This window comes from Vipera ursinii (genome assembly GCF_947247035.1).
Source record: "Vipera ursinii genome assembly, chromosome: 3".
Lineage (NCBI taxonomy): Eukaryota > Metazoa > Chordata > Lepidosauria > Squamata > Viperidae > Vipera > Vipera ursinii.
Genome location: NC_139516.1, coordinates 23,722,850 through 23,745,441, shown reverse-complemented (window position 1 = coordinate 23,745,441; position 22,592 = coordinate 23,722,850). Strand labels below are relative to the sequence as shown.

General features: G+C 41.6%; 2 protein-coding genes across 2 annotated transcripts in view; both read right to left on the bottom strand.

Moving 5' to 3' along the window:
- LOC310638086 (uncharacterized protein) overlaps positions 1 to 22,592 on the bottom strand; it is an 880,437-nt gene that overhangs the window by 579,134 nt on the left and 278,711 nt on the right. The gene's annotated exons all lie outside the window — the stretch shown is intronic.
- YWHAB (tyrosine 3-monooxygenase/tryptophan 5-monooxygenase activation protein beta) lies at positions 315 to 22,417 on the bottom strand. The gene is made up of 6 exons (XM_083358836.1): positions 22,287 to 22,417; positions 16,361 to 16,662; positions 10,075 to 10,198; positions 6,902 to 7,065; positions 3,038 to 3,133; positions 315 to 2,465 (listed from the first exon to the last, which is right to left on the bottom strand). The coding sequence occupies exons 2-6, from the start codon at positions 16,652 to 16,654 to the stop codon at positions 2,409 to 2,411; spliced, it is 735 nt and encodes a 244-aa protein (XP_083214962.1). The 5' UTR covers positions 16,655 to 16,662; positions 22,287 to 22,417; the 3' UTR covers positions 315 to 2,408.

Sequence of the window (22,592 nt, the reverse complement as noted above, 5' to 3'; positions counted from 1 at the left end):
TAGTGTACCATAGTCCATTCCTCTATTTGTGAATGTCAATTCAGTTCATAATGTTACCCATTATTTGTAAAAAACAAAACAAAAATAAATCTGTGCTGGAAACTAAAGTAACCACTTTGGTGTCAGGAATTGTCAGAACAGATGTAACTCCAAGAAACACATTTTTTCCTTATGGCCACACAACAATCTGTGTCTTCAGGCTGTTGCCACCTAGATTCTACAAAATGTGAAGACTGGCTTTAAGATATTTTATTGCAAGAGCTTGAGAAATATTTCTAGTGTCCAGATTAAAACAAGTACTCAAAGTAAATTTTCCATTTTATTAGATCCAATATTTATACCAAAGGGCAATTTGTTCTGAAATGAAGTTTTACAAGATTAACTTTTCTGATTATGATGCAGTTTGCTTTTTAACTCCTTTTAAAAAAATGTAGACTATAATGTACCTTATTTTTATACCCCTTATGAAGTACTGGTGATGTTTTCAGGAAAATTGGACAGTATAGTATAAGCTATCAAGTTATAAAGTACAATTTTATTCCATGTAGAAAACCAAATTTCAGTATTTTGCTCACAAAGAAATAGTAATAAGTTTAAATCATTTTAAACCAATAGAAAAATCAGTTCATAGACATCACCGATACAATTAATTACATCAATTGCATAATCTAATACAATCATATTGTTAGGGTCCCAAAATAACAGCCATTCCATCATATTGAATGTAGTCATAATTTTATCAAATGATTGTGATAACATAAAAAAAGAGAAACTACAAACTGATAAATTTTTTTATTTTTAAATCGTTTTACACTTTCCTGATTGTGTAGGGTGAAACTAGAACTGTTTGAAAGACATACACAAATCTAGTACATCGATAACCAGGTATTTCTTTTTGCTATACTATTCTCACAACCACATGTGTGCTAGTTAATACAACCATCACAGAAGCAAACTTTAGGCAAAATACTGGTCAGTAGAAACAATGCAAAAAGAGCTACCAGATATACAGACAGGCTCGGTTCCACATTCACTACTGCATTTATCAAGCGCCAAGAAAAACTGCACAATTTGTTCAGCTAGTAGAGGGGAATTTTGAAGTCAGTGCATGAATTTTCTTTTCAGCAAACAGTTGAACAGACAGATGGACTCTATAAGCCAAGTGGAATGTCACAAGCAGAGAAACGATACTGAAAAGACTAGTAAGAAAAATAGTCTAATCTTTCACTGCATTATTCATGCAACTACTACTGAATTCCAATCTTTTCCTGGACAAAATTTATATAATTAAACATTATGATCTATATTTCTAAGAAAGTTAAGGAAAAGGTTATATACGAGCCTGTTATTTGTTTTGGACCAGGAGTGGCAAAAACTATAGCAGCAATAGGCCATCTGCATCTAAGCGAGACCTGTCCTCCAGCATATTTCACTTTTTACCATTACCAGAAATTAAACCCAATTACAATAAGTTTCTAATTTAAATTACATCAGGAGAGGCACAACTTGTACCAAGAACTCAAGGTATTTAAAGATACAGGTTTTTGTCCTGGAAGGAATTGTTTAACTTTTTTAAACTGAAAAAAAGATTATTTCATGCAATTATTCTACAGCTAATAAACTCATAAAAGTAGAATCCAAATTTCATGTTAATCCACTAGTCTATAAGACAAATGTATAACGTATTACTGACTAAAATGATGTTTCCAGTGGCAAGAGCAGTGGACTATCTGCCCAGAGGCAAGGCCACATTTTTCTGCCACCATTATTTGCTAAGTTAGATTTTCATTTCCCCTTGGCTTTAAATGAAATTTAAGAAAAAATTAAAATTATATGAGCATTTGGCTAAAAAGCAGTGGGTCCATCATCATCATCATCATATTTTAAAAAAGAAATACCGTATCAGGATGAACATGCCTATTCAATTCACAGAAGTGAGCTTCTGAACTGGAATACCACACAGTAGATTGTTCCCCTTCCATGTTGCAGTATCACAATATAATCTCTATAATTTTCTATACAACTTTACAGCAGAATTGTACTTCAGCAACTTTGATACCAGATTATTATCCTTCCAAGGAATCACATGATTTGTATCTATTCTTTTATCATCTGAGTTTTGTAAAGTCAACTGCAATCGCAAAACCCATAATCACAGTGTTCAGTTAAAAAAATATAAACACGGTAATCATAACTGCAAGTGTTCATAATAGGAAAGGTTCAGAATGCCATTGTTCAGCTGATTTCCATTTGACATACACAGAACACCAACCAATTTTTTTTTACCCCACAGACAGTTTGCTACGTTGAGGTTGTGAAGTCGATGTACTATTCTTTTTGCTTGCCGCACAAAGGAATATAATGTGTAGGATACAGTGACATTGAACACATAGTGAAGCACGACAGACTTAGTTTTCGCCTTCTCCAGCTTCCCCTTCATCTCCCTGGTTTTCCGATGTCCATAGCTGCAAGAATATATGAGAATGTTTATGTTAAAAGCATGCAATTAATTTCACTGGTCTAGAAAGTTGTTTACTGGGCAGTCTATTTTATACTGACTGGGCTTCAGCATAGCACTGAAGAGAAACAGTTAACAAACACAGACTAGAGAATATATGCAGGTAAAGAAATGAGTATATAAAGTATATCAACAGAAAACAAAGATATATTAGTAGATTGGAAAAAGCATTTATTAAGTTTTCTAACATAGATATGTTTGCTGTACAAAGCTTTATGTTATCCCTTACAGCAGGGGTCCCCAACCCCCAGTCCGCACAAGGGGTGGGTAAGTGTGTGAAGCCACATTTGCGCAAGTGGCATGCATAAAACTATCCCTTCTCTCTCCCTGCAGTCACCGGCGATCCGCAGAGAAAAAAAGGTTGGGGCCTGCTTCCTTATAATATTTCCAAAGATAACATTTTCCACAGGACTCCAATTGCCCATAAATAAAAAGTAACTGCATTTTTAGAAATAGTGTTAAAAATATGAAGTTCCACAGGAATTAACCCATAGAGCCACTTTTTCCAAAGATACTTACAGTAAGATTATCTCTAAGTAGCTGCATAATCAGGGTGCTATCTTTGTAAGATTCTTCATTCAGTGTGTCCAGCTCAGCTATTGCTTCATCAAATGCCTAAAATAAATTCAAGTATTATTTGACTTGTTTTTTCTGCCATTTCCAACTAAGAAACACAATTTAAAGTCTAATTAAAGGTAAAGGTAAAAGGTAAAGGTTCCCCTGCACATGCGTGCTAGTCGTTTCCAACTCATCTCTGTTTCAAAGCCGAAGAGCCAGCGCTTGTCTGAGGACGTCTCTGTGGTCATGTGGCCGGCATGACTAGACGCCAAAGCCGCACGGAACGGTTACCTTCCCACCGTAGTGGTCCCTATTTTTCTACTTGAATTTTTACGTGCTTTCAAACTGCTACGTTGGCAGAAGCTGGGACAAGCAACAGGTGCTCACTCTGTTACGCGCCACTCGGGATTCGACCCGCCATACTGCCAACCTTCTGATCGACAAGCTCAGCGTCCTAACCCACTGAGCCACCGCATCCCTAAAGTCTAATTAGAGTTAGCTAAATGGGAAATGGTGCTTACAAGGTTGGAATTGGGCTCTGGAGAGCAGCTGGGTTTATTGTTGCTACAAGGCTTTTCTGCTCCACTGCCCTGCCTAAGCTGTTGAACTCCATTGTGAAGTTGGTAATGGTGGACCTAAGATGTTGCTTTGGCGTGACAGAGTTAGGTGCAGCTTAAGAGTTAGTTCAAGGCCAGCATTGAGATGGTTCTCCTTTCTCCATGGCCAGTTCCAATCAATATTGACAGATGAAGAGAGAGCCAGCTGAAACACCTTGATTTCAGCGTGCTTCAGAGCTGAACACTCTTACCTATCCTGTTTAATATCTACATCAGGGGTGTCAAACTGGCGGCCTGTGGGCCAGATGCAGGCCACGCCCCCCCAGCTCCGCAAAGGCAAGAAACATTGTGATACATCACATGACGCAATCGAGTTTGACACCCGTGATCTACATGAAACTGCTGGGTGAGGTCATCCATAGCTTGACCCAGGATTGATCAGTGATGCTACCTAGATCTTATCCTAGCAGCTGGAGGCTGTATGGGTATGGATGAAGAGGGATAGGTTTAAACTCAGCCCTGACAAGCTGAATGGCTATGGGTATATGAATTCTGCATTGTTTGTTCTGATTAGGATAGCACTTCCCCAAAAGAACCAGTTTGTCATTTGTAAGTCCCTTCTGGACTCCCAGCTCCTACCTGAAGAGCAGGTGGTAGCTGTGGTGAGGAAGGCCTTCACAGATTCATCTGGTATACCAAATGTACCCTTTCTTGGAGGAATCTCCCCCTTATAGTCATGCATGTATGGGTCACTTTGTGTATGAATTTCAATGCATGCTACTTGGGGCTGCCCTAAAAAAACCATTTGGAAGATTCAGCTAGTCCATGAAAAAAGTGGTGCAAACTGTTATGGACATACTTTAATATGTGTAATACAGTGAGGGGAAAAATATTTGATCCCCTGCTGATTTTGTACGTTTGCCTGCTGACAAAGAAATGATCAGTCTATAATTTTAATGGTAGGTTTATTTTAACAGTGAGACACAGAATAACAACAAAAAAATCTACAAAAATGCATTTCAAAAAAGTTATAATTTGATTTGCATTTTAATGAGTGAAATAAGTATTTGATCCCCTATCAATCAGCAAGATTTCTGGCTCCCAGGTGTCCTTTATACAGGTAACAAACTGAGATTAGGAGCATTCTCTTAAAGGGAGTGCTCCTAATCTCAGCTTGTTACCTGTATAAAAGACACCTGTCCACAGAAGCAATCAATCAATCAATCAAGATTCCAAATTCTCCACTATGGCCAAGACCAAAGAGCTGTCCAAGGATGTCAGGGACAAGAATGTAGACCTACATAAGGCTAGAATGGGCCACAAGACTGTCGCCAAGCAGCTTGGTGAGAAGGTGACAACAGATGGTGCAATTATTCACAAATGGAAGAAACACAAAATAACTGTCAATCTCCCTCAGTCTAGGGCTCCGTGCAAGATCTCACCTCATGGAGTTTCAACAATCATGAGAACAGTGAGGAATCAGCCCAGAACTACAGGGAGGATCTTGTCAATGATCTCAAGGCACCTGGGACCATAGTCACCAAGAAAACAATTGGTAACACACTACGCCGTGAAGGACTGAAATCCTGCAGTGCCCACAAGGTCCCCCTGCTCAAGAAAGCACATGTATAGGCCCATCTGATGAACATCTGAATGATTCAGAGCAGAACTGAGTGAAAGTGTTGTGGTCAGCTAAGACCAAAATCGAGCTCTTTGGCATCAACTCAACTCGCCGTGTTTGGAGGAGGAATGCTGCCTATGACCCCAAGAACACCATCCCCACTGTCAAGCATGGAGATGGAAACATTATGCTTTGGGGATATTTTTCTGCTAAGGGGATAGGACAACTTCATCACATCAAAGGGACGATGGACAGGGCCATGTGCCATCAAATCTTGGGTGAGAACCTCCTTCTCTCAGCCAGGGCAATGAAAATGGGTCATGGATGGGTATTCCAGCATGACAATGACCCAAAACACATGGCCAAGGCAACAAAGAAGTGGCTCAAGAAGAAGCACATTAAGGTCCTGGAGGGGCATAGCCAGTCTCCAGACCTTAATCCCATAGAAAACCTGTGGAGTGAGCTGAAGGTTCAAGCTGCCAAATGTCACCCTCGAAACCCTACTCTGCAAAGAGGAGTGGGACAAAATCCCTCCTGAGATGTGTGCAAACCGGGTGGCCAACCACAAAAAATGTCTGACCTCTGTGATTGCCAACAAGGGTTTTGCCACCAAGTACTAAGTCATGTTTTGCGAAGGGGTTAAATACTTATTTCACTCACTGAAATGCAAATCAATTTATAACTTTATTGAAATGCGTTTTTCTGGATTTTTGTTGTTGTTATTCTCTCTCTCATTGTTAAAATAAACCTACCATTACAATTATAGACTGATCATTTCTTTGTCAGTGGGCAAATGTACAAAAATCAGCAGGGGATCAAATAATTTTCCCCCCTCACTGTAAAGCCCTTTATAGCAATGGGCTTGGCTATCAGAAGGAGCATTTCTTTCTCATTTCTGCCTTTCTATAAGATCTGACACAAGAGGCACATTGTGCGTCCCTGGGCCCTAAAAAACGCTCTCTCTCTGAAACAGAACCACCCATTCCCAGTTCAGACAGCCTCAACTTTGGAAGTTTAAACAATCAGAAAACTCTTTTTCCCTCAAGCTCTGGAATAGGTCAGGGCATGCCCTTCTGGCATGCACTGCCTGTTTTGGTTAAGTATGCCTGTTTGTCTATTACAATAGCTAAAAATGAAATGAAAAGTAAAGGTATCTGGTTTCAATCCATATGTTGAGAATCCATATGTTGAGAATTAGTGTTGAGTATAAATCTAAATTGTAGATTGTGTAACTGGATCTAAATCAAAGTCATACCTTGCTTTTCCCCACTAACACTGGAATGCTATAGAATTTAAAAGTATGGACATTTTAAGTTATTGTTGTCTAGAGGCTATTTCCAGTATCCAGCTAGCTATTTTAGCTTTATAACATTTCATTACATATATTAGAGGATAATAATTCTCAAATATTAATGTAACCTAAACCAACAACTTATGTTCCCATTCCCTTTAATGCAGCGGTGTCAAACTGCTGGCCCGCAGGCCGGACGCGTCATCTGGAAGCCGCACCCACCCCATTGCCGGCAATGGCAAGAGTCCCGATACGTCTCGTGACGTCATGTGACATTGCAAGTTTGACATGTCTGCCTTAATGTATACTTCCTATTCTTCACCATTCACTAGTTTTCAATAAAATCAGGTCCTTACTGTCTTTGCCAGACTACAGGCTTTCTCAGGTGAGTTTAATATTTCATAGTAGAACACAGAGAAATTAAGTGCCAGACCAAGTCGAATAGGATGTGTTGGCTGCATCTCCTTCTTGCTGATTTCAAATGCTTCTTGATATGCCTGTTGAGAATTTGCTACTGTTGCTATGAAGAAAGATAAGTATTTTTAATTCCTCATCATATTAGCAAATCAAGTAAGAAAGAAATAATGAAAATCTTGAACAACTAAACTTATGTTCTTTCACAATTATTTTAGTACAGAAAACAAATTTGTTTGTTATATTTTTAGAACATCCAAAAATAAATATTCCTGGGAAAGAGTACTTAAGATTCCCATCCAAGTATTAGCCAGGCCCAACTTGCTTAACTGCTAAGCTTAGGTAAGTTCAGCTAGGTGTTGTCACCTGCTCAGATAACAATGTAAAACACACAGCCAAGGTGAGATTTTATTATAAAATTAGGCCGCAAATTAAAGACAACAGTAGGGCTACATTTAATTACAATCTCCACAGGTACTGGGAGGCAGACTGAAATTGGAGGCCACCAGCACAGAAGGATGGTAAGGATATCCTTGGGACTGCACGCATGCCCTGTCTCTCAGCTGGAATTATCTTGGTGAGTTGCTGCTGACAGGAAGTGCTCTGCTCCTTTCTTCTCATTTCACCACTACAGGCGACTTATATAACCATTTGTTTAGCAACCATTCAAAATTACAATGGCACTGAAAAAAGAAACTTACGACTAGTCCTTGCACATATGGCTGTTAGAGCAACCTACATTCAAGTAATCAAAATTCAGGTATTTATAAAGGTTGCAGCATTCCAGGGTGATGAGATCACCATTTGCAAACTTCCCAGACAGCCTCCAACAAAGCAAAATCAATGACGGAAGCTAGATTTGCTTAGCAACCGCAGCGATTTGCTTAACAATTGTGGCAATATATATATATGAGTGCATGCTTGCCCGCCACTCATGTGGAACCATCCCCTCCCCCCCAACCCCCGCCCAGTCAGCAAAGCCTGAAAGGTTGGGGAACTCTGCTTCAAAAAACTGTTATTCTTCAAATGGCATTAAAAGGGCTTGTATCAATTACAAAGCACATCACAGAGCTGTAGCCTTCATCAAATAAAATCTTGCAGCAGTTTCTGTTTTATGGCAAAATTGTTCTAGTAGGCAGCAAAGGGGTAGTACTGTGGAGATTAGAAACTAGCTTAGGATACCTGTTAAATTCCAACACACATTAAGTGTGTTGAGGAAGAAGAGATAAGGAAGATTTTGGTTTGGAGAGAGCAAGTAAGGCATAATTTGTGACGAGCAACTAAAAAGTTTGCTTCAATTTTAAAATCTGAGGATTTGAAGACTGAATTCACATGACCTAAACCACAGGTCTGCAACCCATGGCTCCGGAGCCGCATGCGGTTCTTTCAGCCGTCTCCTGCGGCTCCCAGTCCTCTGCCATGTGCAGTCCAAAAAAAAAAAGCGGGACTAAAAGTGTTCAACCAATCAATTCAAATATGCAGGGTAGGTGCATATCTCGCCTTGGCTCCACTCTTCAGTCAAACCCTGTTCCACGCATGTGCGCATGTATGCACACGCGCACACATTTTTTTGCGGCTCCCAGTTTTTCCTTTTGTGAGGGAACCGGTTCCAAGTGGCTTTTTCACTGTTTCAGGTTCCTGACCCCTGACCTAAACAAATCAATCTAGAAATTTCTAAAGTATGATCTGGGAATTTAAAAACTCCTAATTTTGTCATCACAAGCTTAAAATCTATTTTTAAAAATACTGTAGTAAGATAAAAGTGTCAATCAATATGAGAATACCTAAAGTTTATATTTTGATTTTACACATGCAGAATTGCAAAGGATTTTTAAAATGGGAAAATATAAAAACATTTACAGACTGTATACTGTTTGTATGCAGGCAGTCCTAAACTTACAATGGCAACAGGGACCAGAATTTCTGTCACTAAGCAATGTGTTCATAAAATGTGACTCATTTGCTTAGTGACAGAAATCACTGCAGTACCATTTGCTGTCATTAACTGAATCTCAAGTTATTAGGGGAGGCAAGGCAACGTCCTGCTGCCTTCCCATAATCAAAGTCAATGGGGAAGCCATCAAGAAGTCACAAGCCCCAGGCCCACAAGCAGGTAGGTGGCTGCTGCCAGGTAGGGGAAGGACCAAGGGGATGGAGATATAGGGGGGTGGGTCAAGGATGTGCAGGAGGCACTGTGTGGGTCAGGGAAGATGAGCAAGGTGCCAAGTGGGTCAAGTGCAGAGAAGCTGGGGGGAAGGTACATGGGAGAGAGAGACTTGCAATCTTCCCTGCCAGCTTCTTCGACTTTTCTGGGCAAGCTGGCAGGGAAGGTTGCAAATGGCGATCATGTGATCGTGGGGTGTTTGGCAACTGATTGTAAAGGCAAACAGTTTGTCAAGTATCCAGACTGTGATCACATGACTGCAGGGCTGAAGCTCCAAGAACCAGTCATAACTACCGTTCATTCAATGCTGTCGTAACTTCAAACAGTAGCTGAATCGTCAAGGACCAGCTATAGTGGCCTAACAGATCCTTCCACAATGTATGTAAAAAGTGGGTGGAGGAAGATGAAGCATGGGGAATTAACCTAAGTTTCTGCCTATCTTTAGCTGGGATATCTGGAACAGCATTACCGGAATCTAGTTCCAGTCCCAGCCTGAAAAGATTACACAATAAAATATCAATAACTTAGCAAAAAGAACATCCCCACAAGTTAAACTAACATATGCACAGCCCACTTCATCCCAAGATTTTAAGGTACATGAAAAATTAGATTTCTATAAATATATACAGCAAACACATTTCATTCCATACATCTGTGCCTTTACAGGGTTAAGATGTGGAGAACAAGAACAACAAGTGACTCATGCTTTCTGCTTCCCACGCATTCTGAAGTAGAACGGAGTAGAACATTCACATTTTCTCTTGTGATCAGATCTCAAGTCTCCTTGCACTGGGAGCACTGGTTAACTTGGAAGGCATAAATGCAATGAAACTCACTTCTTCCCTGAGTCAATTTGTAATTAGAAATGTTGGAACAAACCTTTAAGATGCTATCTATAGTGCCTGTAGGACATCATAAAAGATACCCTACCATATAAGATACGTCACTTACTTTGCTTGTTGTCACCAGATGCCACCTCTGAAAGGTATCTGTAGTAATCGCCTTTCATTTTCAAATAGAAGACTTTACTTTCTGGTTGTGTGGCATTAACAATAAGGTACTTATCTAAGAGTTCCTGAAAAACAAATTAGCCATACAATTAAAAATTCTATTCAATTCAATTTATCATTATTTATTGAGATGAATTTTAGCAAATAAATTTCAGACGTTTTATTTGTTCAGTATGAAGGATGACTAACGATGTCCTCAACACAAGCTAGAGCTTTACAAAGTAAACAGGTGGCCATATTCATCACATAAAAAATATGTCCTGCTTATTAATGAATAGACACACAGAGATAAAACCTCTCTATCCAGAAAATAATGAGCAAACACATCTAACAAAGGTAAATAATTAGTGAGCATAATTAATATGCAGGAAAATCAAAGCAACTTTAACTAATGGTTCAAATTCAAAGTTAATAAGAAAATAAAGAGCCATATCAATAGTTTCATCTATCTGGTAGTAACATTTAGAGTAACCTATCGTAACAAGCCCAACTAGCAGTTTTTACTGACTTATCAGAAATGGAATATAAGTAAAATGACATTCATGTACATGTGATAATAAGTTATCTCACATCAAGTTATTTTTCCCCACTCATTTTGCTAATCAGCCCAGCCTACTTTCATTAGCTAAGGTTCATAAAAGTTCACTCTTTAGAGGGAAAATAAAACATAAACAAGGGCAAAGCTGCAGATTAGACTGCTGGCAATTTTTCCTTGGGGAAAAAGGACATTTACAGTGAATCTATTGTTCTATATACCTACAATGGAAGAAGGTATCCAATAGTGGAGCATACGAAAGTAATCCTAAATAGTAGAAGAATCTTAAGGTCTAGCTACCATGTTTGCCCAAAAATAAGACCAGGTATTATATTAATTTTTGCTCCAAAGGATGCATTAGGGCTTATTTTTCGGATAGGTTTTATTTTGGGGGAAATATGCACTAAATGCATCTGTCTGACTAACGATCTTAACTGGGGTTTATTTTTGGGGTGGGGCTTATATTTCGTGCATCCTGAAAAATCATGCTAGGGCTTATTTTCCAGTCGGGTCTTATTTTCGGGGAAATACAGTAGTGGGAGGAACTATTCTTTGCAGGATTGTTTAGCCAAAGGAGTCTTCAAAAGAAGAATAACTTCTAGTAGTAGCAGTTGCAAATTATCTCTCATTGAGCTATACGTGTGGTGCAGTACACAGACCAAAGATCAACAAGTAGTAATGTACTACAAAAATATAAAATCACAATATAAGGAAAGAAGTTTCTAGGATAAAAGCCTATGATATACAATAAAATCAAAATGTGCATATTCAACGTTTTTATTTTAACAGCTTCATAAGGTCCAAGTAAAAGAAGCACATCGGTGCTTTAAAAATAGTTTGACAAACAATGTACAATACCACATAGCCACCTTGTACGTATCTCCTAGAGCAGGAGTATGAAACTGCCGGCCCACAGGCTGGATGCATCACACCAGAACCGCACCCACCCCATTGCCAGCAATGGGGAAAAAGTCACAATATGTCAAGACACATCATGTGACGTCGCGAGTTTGACACTTGTGTCCTAGAGGAATATTGAAAGTAATAAAGCTGACAGCACTTCATCTAGAATTGAACATAACCCTCTCTGGAACATGACTGAACTCCAGAGACAGTAAATAGCATAACACAGCAGGCTTAATGGCATGGAAACTCTGTAAACAAGGGCTATTTAAGGGCATATAGAGGTGGTCAATGAGTCTGTATTCAAAGGTTCTGGTCTGATAGCCTCTTACAGCTACAGAACATCCACTTTGGATCATGCTTTTTCTAACAGTGACTCAATCTACAGCAAATGATGGGAGCTAATTTCAATGAAAACAAGAAATAGCCTTTGACACTATGCTGTAATCCAGCAATAAAGCTGAGGGACACTCCTGAAGACACGATCTTGAGTTTTGAAAATCAGAAATGTGAAAGTAATGGCTATCAGTAAGGTTCTTCAACAAGAAATGGCTCTGAAACTTTAAAATTGGAATACACATTGCCCCCCTTTTAAGCTAGAACAGGGTTTTCCCCACCGAGGGTGCAAGATGATATTCCAAGGGGTGCAAAAACTTGTGTTTAGAAGTTTCAAAATTATAGTGTACGTGCATAATTCATTATTTCAAAATTTTGTAAGGGGGTGCGAGAATAGATCAGAAGCGCTCTAGGGGTGCAGGGTATAGAAAAGGTTGGGAGCCGCTGAGCTAGAGCATCCTTTGGGGGCCATAACCCTTTCAGAATTTTTACAAGGCGAGTCCATTAATATCTTAACTAATATTCATTTTAGCTAATATGGCTTAGATATGAGAGAATGGACTAGAGCAGTATTTCTTAAAGTGTGATATGAGGAGCCCCAAGTCTCCCAAGGCCTTCTCAGAGGTCCACAAATTCAAAATTTGTCAAACGTTGAAGGTATGTCTGGTTTAATGAAAAGAAGGACTAGGGAGTGATGGTGTTCCAATATCTAAGGGAATGACGCAAAGAAGAGGACAGTCAATCTATTATTCAAAGCACATGAAGACAGAACAAGACTAATCAAGGAGAGAAGGAACCTAGAACTAAGAAGAAATTTCCTGACAGTTAGAACAATTAATCAGTGGAACAATTTGCCTCCATAAACTGGAAGTTTTTAAGAAGAGAGTACCTACCGTGGCCTAGAGCCACTCGCGCAGGTCCATCAGGCCACTGCCCAGAGCTGCAGGCCTGCCCAGCACAAAGGAGGCGAAGTGGTCAGCTAGGAAACCCCATGTACAGGTGGTAGAGCATGCCCAGGGCCAGCAGGGAAAAGGCCACCATGAGCAGGGAAAGCCAGATCCCCATCAGCGTCAAGGTTGCCCAGGCCCAGCAGAGATTGGGGGGGGGGAGGCATGCAATCCTAGCTGTGGCTGCTGACAGACACCGTCGCCCCCATGTGCTCGCTGGCCTGTGTGCGGGGGCAGATGATGTCAGGCAGCAGCCATCCTGGCGCCTGCCTTTCCTTTCCTTGCCCTATGGCAATGGCACCCGTGCCCTGCCCCTTGCCTCGGCTCGCATCACCCCGCAGGATAAACCTCCTGCCCACCACCCTCTCCCCCAACCCTGCTCGGCCCCCACAGGCGTCCTCCCCATGAGCAACATCGAGGTGGCCATGCCCACCCAGTCTGCCGTGATCCCTGCAATTATGCCCACCAGTGGGCCATGCCCCCACCCCTCTCCCGAGGGCACCACAATGCTGATGCGGCTCTGGCACTTTGCGATAAATAAGTGGGTTTGGGGTTGCAGTTTGGGCACTCAGTCTCTAAAAGGTTTGCCATCACTGGTATAGGGTCTCCTGCTTGAGCAGGGGGTTGGACTAGAAGACCTCCAAGGTCCTCAACTCTATTATTCTGTTATGTTTTAGGGGGGGAATTGAAATACCACTAATTTTTTTTCCATTAAAACAGGAGTGTCAAACTCAATTTCATTGAGGGCCGCATCAGCACTGCGGTTGCCCTCAGGGGGCCGGGTGGGTGCAGCCTATTGGGGGGCATGGCTGGAATGCGTGTGGCCTACTGGGTGGGCATAGCCAGCTCTACATCATTCATGTCAAGGGTACCTATGGGGGCCTGGGAAGGAGTGGGACAGATCTGAGGGTCTCTGGCAGAAGGAGATAGGACCAGGGCAGGTGCCAAGGCATGGTCCACTGGAGGAGCCTCACTGTTCCTCTCAGGCCATGCGGGGGGGGTGGGGGGCTGGACGGTGGCATGGAGGCCAAATGCCCAGCCCAGCCCTCAAGCACCCACGGCACTAAGCCCAGCCCCACTTCCCCAAGGGGGCGCCCAGCTGTACTTACCTCCTCAAGCCTGCTGCTGCTGTGCTTGGTCTCCTTAGCCAGGTTGCTCATGATGGGTACGAGGGCAAAGTCAAGAGGGAGCCCCGCTCCCTCTACATGTGAGGAGACCTGGCTTTGTATCCAAAGCTTCCTTAGCAATAGGATGGGAGAGGCCCCCCCAGGATAGGCCAGGGGGAAGGGGCAAGGGGATGGTGAAAGGGCATTAGGACAGGACTAAGGCAGGACTTCCCTCAGACCCTCCCTCTCCTTCCTTCCTAAGAGTGGTGGGAAAATATTTGAGATGAAGGAGGGAGAAAAACAGGCAAGAAACGCAGCTAGGGAAGTGTCATCCTTCCTGAGGAATGAGGAAATGCACCATCGCCTGGAAGTGGCCAGCACACAGCCCTCGCCTACTTCACATATCCAGCTTGGTGGGCTCTGGGGGAGGGGATGCCATGAGCAGCATGAGAGTCGATGTTACCTATGCAGTGCTGCCCAGCCCCCAGCCTGCCCGGTTTTGGCAGGCAGCAGGGCGCTCTCCTCACAGTGCCAAGAGGCTGAGTCGGGTGGCATGAATCTGAAGTGAAGCGCAATGCTGCCCAGCCCTTAGCCTGTAGGCAGGGCCATGTGCTGGCCACTTCCAGGTGATGGTGCATTTCTTCATTCCTCACAAAGGATAATACCTCCCCAGCGCGTGCCCAGTGGGCAGGGCCAATGCGGCAGAGGCTGGTCCCTCGCTGTTTCCAGACGGCCTGGTGGAGCTAAGACTGAATGTGTTTCAGCATAGAGGGCCACCACGAAATTGTACATTGGCTCCCAGCTGGCCAGGGCCAAGGCAGTGAGGGCCGTTCCCTCACTGTTTCCAGGATGGGTTCGCGGGCCACATGAAACCACTTTGCAGGCCAGATCCGGCCCCGGGCTTTGTGTTTGACATGTCAGCATTAAAATAAGGTTTTTTCATGAAAAATATTTTATGGCATGAATTAAGAGGCATTTGAGGAATTCGAAAACTGGCTGTCCACAAACAACCAAGTTGAAAAGTCCAGACAAAGGGAGACTTCTAATGGGATGGATGCGTCAGAAAAACATCGGTAGCCTGATCAAGTAAGAGGTCTGTGAGAACGCTCAGCTTTTTTCTCTTGATCCCTAGACTCTTATGAAATTTCTTTATTGGTAAAGTCAATTTTCTAGTTGTATCTAAAATAGGATACTCGTTTGCCATTGTCTTTCCTCCTAACTAATAAAAGAGAGGATACAGAGCCCACAAAATCCTCATACAGGGACAGAAAGTAATAACCTAGTTTTTCTCTTTTCTCCAGCAATTTGCTTTTTTTCCACTTGCAAGTAGTTGAGTGGGCAACTGACCACGATGAGGGCGTCTGAGAGGGAAGAAGAGAAAGGGTGATTGTATTCTCCTCACATATGCATTTCCCCATTATAAGCAGAGTCATTTGGTAGCCATGCTTAGCAAAAAACAAAAAAAAGCAGTTCCCATATCATGATATCGAATTGGCAGGTGTTGGTGTGCTGGGAAGAACAATCATAGGAAGGGAACTTAGAGGTCTTCTAGTTCAATCCCCTGCCCAAGACAGGAATCTTTATTTCTGGACAAATGTTTGATCTTTTCTTGAAAGCCTCCAGCAATGGAGCATGCGAGGAACCCACTCTCAGTTCCAGAAGTCAGGAAGCTCATTGCAAGTTATCTTTACTACCATAACTGCCACTGATTTCTGAGATGTTATCAAAATTCTTTCCAATGGGGACAGCATTAGGCTGTCTGTGCATGCTGATCGTGCTAAGAGGTTAAGGAAAAGACAAAACTGAAAAAAGAAAAGCAAAATAAAAGCTATAAGATTGCAGACTATTGAAAGGAATTAAAATGACCACTTCTTTCTTCAGGAAAACCTGAAAGTGTGAATCTATGTAGCAAAATAAAAGGAATAACCCACTACAGGATGAAACAGCTTATAACAGGCATGTCAAACTCACGACGTCAATGGGGTGGGCGCAGTTTCGTCGTGATGCATCCGGCCCATGGGCCAGCAGTTTGACATGCCTGGCTTATAATATACTTGCAGCGATTAAGTGGATGAAACAAACAGAATTACCTGAGGGGAAAAAAGGCGATTTAAAGCCATTCTGAATAGTTATCTGCCTGATATCAAGTGGAAATCTCCAAAGAATTTATTAACTGTATATAATGATGTGTTTTTAATTTATATAAGTGCATAAGTTACATATTACAGTAAGCCTTAAAAGATTTCTTTCAGTGAACTAATTATAAACGTTTCTTTCTGTTGAACTGTATTAGATTGAACAAGGAATAAAACTTAATACTGTTGATGCAACACAACAAGTATTTTTAGAAATAATATACTTTAAGAAGTGCTGGAATACAGATTGCTACTGGACTCTCACCAGAACATCATTGCATATGTCTTGCAACTCAGCCTCAATCTTCTCACGATATTCTCTTCCCATCTGCTGTTTTTTCTCATTCCGTTCTGTCTTCTGTTCAATGCTGGAAATGACACGCCAAGAAGAACGACGAGCACCAACCACATTTTTGTAGGCAACAGATAGTAGATTCCTTTCTTCATTGGATAGCTCATGACCCTGCTCAGTGACGGCCTTCATAGCAGCAGCCATATCATCGTAGCGTTCGGCCTGCTCAGCCAATTTGGCCTTCTGTACAAGCTCACTTTTATCCATCGTTATCCCTAAAGAATAAGAAAAATCTAAGTAGTACATAATGTGCATTTCATATTCATGTCCCTCAAATCTAGAGAAAAATATTTTAATAGTAAAAGCAATATATTTTTATGTCTGAGCTAAAAAAAATGAGAACAGTTTGCTCTTCAATAGCGTGAAAATTAGACTGAGGGGAGTTTCCCAGACAAGAAATAAAATTACCACAGACACCTATCACCAAGCCTGAAAAATAATAAAAGTGTCCATTAAATCATGGGAAACGAAAAGGGAAAAGGATAAAATAGGACTAGATTTGAAACTGTTGCCTCATATTGACAACAGTCAACTGCTTCAAATAGTTTAATTCTAGTGTGCAATAAAAATCTATAGACAAAAGGGAACCAGACAAATAAGGATTTTTTTAAAAAATATTTTGTGTAGTAGTAGACCATCAATTTCTCTAATCCTTATTTTTATACCCCATACATGTTTTATCATAACTACATTTCCAAGAATTTGGTTTCACCACTTCCAGTTATTTGCTAGGATCATCAGATCCAGCACTATACTTGAAAGGGATTAGTGCCAGCTTGCTGTGAATTGGAATCTAACCACCTTTAAAAAAACAGAGCACAAGATAACTGAAAAACAGACCTAATTAATAGCAGATACCCTACCTACAATGATAGAGTGACATGTCTTCTTTCTGCAACCCAGTAAGCCTAGGGACTCAAACTTTATACGCAAGCGATGGAAATACAGAACAGGCAGAAGAGCTACCTGGATTTGTGTCCAAAGTGTTAAAGAAAATCAGAACCAGACTGAAATGCAGACACCCTTATATTATTTTTATCCACTGAGACCTATTTTTCTTTGTTCCAATTTAATATTAGATTCTATAGGAACAGAAAGTGGAATTCCTTACTAAAAAGCCCTAATAAGCAGGCAAATACATAGAATGAAGGCTACTGCTAAGCTTGTAAGCTGCCCTTGAGTCTTCGGAGAAGGGCGGGATATAAATGGAATTAAAAGAAAATAAATAAAAATAAATAAAAAGTATATGTATGTGCACAAACTCTCAAAGTATTGAATTCTAAGTTTGAAGATGAGATTCTGTTTTTCTGTTCTACAATCAGTGCAACACTATGGGAGTCACTAGCTGTTACTATACAAACAAGATAAATAAAAGAATAAACAAACCTCCAACTTGTAAGTCATTCTTAACCATTTCCTAAATCCCTGCAATATTCAAAAACCATTTCTATGAATCTCTTATAATCACAAGAGACACAAAGATGGATATTGTTCTTAATACAATATTTTTTAGCAGCAGGAAAATAACTTCCAAAATTTTGTTTTGACAAGTAGAAAGAGCTCAGCAATCTTTGACACTAAGCTAAATCTGAATCATGGACAAAATTAGCTTCAAATCAATCACAATATTTTAAACTCTATTAACCCCAGATATTGAATTGTCTCATTCTGTTGCCCAAATTGTACCAGCAGAATAATTCATTCTCCCTTTTCAGCATCCTGAAATTACTCTGCAGTTAAGAGGGTTCTCTAGAGCAGACTTAGACTACATATAGCAAATCTACTCTGCTAAATAATGCATGTAGTCTTTCATGATTAAATATTGCTCACTTGAACAAACTTCCTTTGAAATAATCCATAAATGCATATAACTTCTAATTCAACTTTCTGTTCCTCAATTTGTCATATAACTTGGAATGGAAGAAACTAGGCCTCACAAACTAGGCCAATTGACAGAACATCTTAACATCAACTTCACCTGCATTTATATATGCAGCTGATAAATAACGTGGCACTCAGAAATTTAATTAGAGAAGCCAAACAGGAAATACTGTAACAGCCAGTCACAGATACAACAAATCTTCAAAATTTGGAGATATCTCAGAATGCAATGTATTTGCTATCAATTTTAGAGTAAGAAATTGCTAATAGATATCCCAACTGTCCTTTCTGCTCACCCAGGAGTACAAAACTAAAATACTTCTTTTTGAAAATAGGAATTATGAAGGATAAAGCTTGCTAGCCACCAGAAATAATTAAGGTAATTAAGGCTTATCATCTTCATTACATTAAGGAAAACAAAAATGAATTGATTGTTCAGAAGCATGGCTCTTTATGTCTATGGACATTCTCAGTCATTCATGACATGGTTGTTCCAAAGGTGCTTTTTCAAAAGACAACTGGACTTTTCGCTTCTCATCCAAGAAACTGAACAGAACTGAGGAAGCACATTTGCGACATGGCTGTTTACATTTTCTTATTCTGGGATAATTACTTTGCTTCTGATTTATATAATGTAGGATTTTTCCCCTGTCAAAAAGTATGATTAGGTTGAACCTATAGTCCCTAACAAAAGGATATGAATGACTAGGCACAGTGTTGTTTGATCAAAAGGAATGAACTTGGTTGAGATTTGTAAAAAAATGATTAATTTCATGTCTTACAGGACTTCTAACACTTATTAAATTTTATATTTTATTGTGATAATAGGCCTGTGCCCAACATATTTATAACATAATTTGTTATAAATTTGTTATAAGACTCTGGAGACAATACAATACATTCCTTCAAAAGAGGTGTTTTTTTTTTATTAAGAATCTACATGGGGCTAAATGGGTAAAGGAAGAGTCTGAAAAATGGGAGTGTTTGGAAAGAACTGAATAATGATTCAAAACTTTGGTATTGCAACTGATTATAGGAGTTTTTTAAAGATAAGTTACAGTTTCAACTGTAAAAATATCATTTATGGTATTTTATTGGCTGGGTTCACACAATTTACTAAGCCATTATATAATCTGCTTGATTTTGGATTATTATACTACTGCATTATATATGAAACAAATTATATTAGAAACTAAATTGGAAGGGGCATTAAGGTCATTATATCCAACAACCAGGTCAATACAAACATCCAAATTAAGCATTCCAAACAATGCTCTCTAAACTGTATTGAAAACATCTAATGGATCCCACTACCTATCTGCCTAAATGGTTCCACAGTTCTTTTAAAATTTTACGTTGCCAAACCTTTAGGATTTACAATCAAATTACAATCAAATAGAATACAATATAGTAAAATGCAGGGGTGGGAGTTTACAAATTGTTTTTGATTATGGGTAGTTAGATCCTTGTTTATTTTTTAGATATTAAAGAAACAACCCTAGTTCTCTTAAGAAGCAAATTCAACCGAAATTAAATAGCAAGACAAGTATCTCCAACTGTCAGATATTACTATTAGATCACAGGCGCTGGAAATCACACAATCATGAATTTTAGGAAATTTGTTAACAACAGAAACAAGAAGAAAGCAAAAAGGGGGAAAGAAAAGCTTTAAAAACAAATGACAAATATAATTCCCTTTATAATTCCCTTTACACAGACATGCTAATGCAAGACCAACAGAGGCATTGACAGATACTGCAGATTATGACATGCTCTCCCAACAGGCTGTATCAGCTGGTGGCGACTTTTCAGGGAATGCAACAGTAGTATATCCTTCGGGCCTATTCCAATAGCGTGGCAATATATCACTTGCTCTTTATGGAAGAGCAAGTTTTCACATGTTGTTTTACTTTTAATGGCCATAAGCAAGTGAATAATTAGCTACAGTTGATAACTCACCTTATAAAATAGTCTTACAATACTTATTGTGCCAGCATCAAAACAAGCGTCTTTCTACATATAATATATTATGCTAATTGATAACCACATGAACAATTTATTAATTTCTCTTGGCAACAGTATGGTAGCAGTTTGGCAATGTCTTTCTTCCAGGATCCTTTCTGATCTTTAAGTGTAGCCTACAGCTCTAGAATTCTTTGGTAGTCTTCCATCCAGTACTAACCAGAACCAAAACCCTGCTGGGTTTCTGAACATAGAGAAGGCCAGCTAAATGCTAGCAGTTCCCAAGACACTCAAGATGATATGGGCTTTCATTTCAGATTACAGAGACTAAGGTGGAGGCTTCCCACAGGGGAAAGCTCAATTGTGATGATTTGCAAAAGAACAACAAAATTCTGGAGCAAGTGCAATCTTTTTTTAAAAAAAAAAAAAAAACAACGGCTCCTCAGATCTCCTCACTAGGATCTCTCATCCTCACAGATCCAATTGCTTTATCACAGCGTTTCCCAACCTTAGGAACTTGAAGATGCGTGGACTTCAACTCCCAGAATTCCCCAGCCAGCTATGCTGGCTGGGGAATTCTGGGAGTTGAAGTCCACGCATCTTCAAGTTCCTAAGGTTGGGAAATGCTGCTTTATCATTCCAACCCAGTTGGGGAAAGGCCTACCCATCTGCTCTGACCACAGATCCGCACTCCGTTCCTTTTTTTTCCTAATGGGAATTCCCGAATGTACAACGCATGCAACAATAACCTCTTCTGCGGTGATAGGTAAGATGCAACCCTCACTTCTGAATTTGAAATAGAATATATGCGTGATACGAAGAATTCCGCTCCGGGTCTACTTCGGAGCCTAATTTAAGCCACCGCGTTTAAGGAACCGGGATCCTATCGCTTCGGGCTGGGAGCGGGAGAAAAGAGAAACAAGGCGGATTGGGCAGTCATAAAGGTCGCGTTGCAAAAGAAGCCCGCCCTCCACTCGCTCTGCGACCGCAGCGGGGCCTCCCCCAGAAACGCCACCAAGAACCAAGGAGCCTTGGTGGAGCAGAGGGCTAATGCCTCCTTAAGTAACACCAGCTGCCTGCAATTAGTGCAGGTTCGCATCCCACCAGGCTCAAGGTTGACTCAGCCTTCCATCCTTCCGAGGTAGGTAAAATGAGGACCCAGATTGTTGGGGGCAATTAAGCTGACTTTGTAATAATGCCGCTTGGGGTGTGTGTGTGAAAGCCCTAACAAGCAGGCATATACATAGAATGAAGGCTACTGCTAAGCTTGCAAGCCGCCCTGAGTCTTCGGAGAAGGGCGGGATATAAATGTAATAAAAAATAAAAAAAACCAAAAAAAAAAACCAAGAGCCCCGTCTCCGGTTGGTTACGCCCAGGTGAGCACGCCCATGCCCGAGCAGCAGAGGCGGCGGCGGCGGCGGCAGCAGGTGACTCAGGCAGGGCGTGGCGCTGCCAAGCTTCGGTGACCCCTCGCCTGGCTCCAGCGGCGGAACGGATCAAAAAAGCAGCGCGCCAAGAGCAGGCGATGATTCCCTCCTCCCCTCCGCTCCGCTCCGCAGGCGGCACTCCCGTGGCGGGAGCCGGGCAGTTTCAGGGGAAGCGTGGCGGAAGACCCCCGCGGACCTCAGTGGGCCCGTCGCTTCGGCGTTTCGGGAACGGCGCACCCCAGAACCCTCCGGCAGGCTCAAGTGGCCGGAACCGAGCAGGCCTCGGCTCCGCTCACCTTCCCCCCCCCACTCCGCTCCCTTCGGTTATACCAGGGGTCGGCAACCTCGGCTCTTTTATGACTCGTGGACTTCAACTCCCAGAATTCCTGAGCCAGCGTAGCTGGCTCAGGAATTCTGGGAGTTGAAGTCCACGAGTCATAAAAGAGCCGAGGTTGCCGACCCCTGGGTTATACGGAGGAAGGGCAGAGAGCAGCCGCCGCAGCCGCTCAGCGGTGAGGGCGGGGGACGTTCGGAGGAGGGGGGGAGAGTTTTGGCGGGACAGCGCTCACCTGACTGGGTGCGACCGTGGCGAAACGAGAGGAGCGTTCGGGCCTCGGGCAGCGGGCGAAGCGAGCGTGTCGGCGCGCAGCCAGCCGCTTCCCTCTTACTCCACTTACACACCCTGCGGCTCCCGCGGCTACTTCCGCCGCCAGGGTCACGCCTTTTCCGGCACGGACACTCCTCTCCTTCCTCCCCGCCCTCTTTTCCTTTCCGCTCAGCCCATTGGGCGAACCGGACCGCGGAAAGGAGTGGGCCGGCGGCAAGCGAGGCGAGGCTGCTCCGTAGTTAGGGCAACGGGCACGTGCGCTTGCAGG

Coding starts and splice junctions, on each gene's coding strand:
- YWHAB (XM_083358836.1), bottom strand. CDS start 16,654: ATGGATAAAAGTGAGCTTGTACAGAAGGCCAAATTGGCTGAGCAGGCC. Junction 10,199..16,360: donor ACATATGCAATGATGTTCTG/GTGAGAGTCCAG, acceptor TTTGTTTTTCAG/GAACTCTTAGATAAGTACCT. Junction 3,134..6,901: donor CCTGTAGTCTGGCAAAGACA/GTAAGGACCTGA, acceptor AATTTATTTTAG/GCATTTGATGAAGCAATAGC.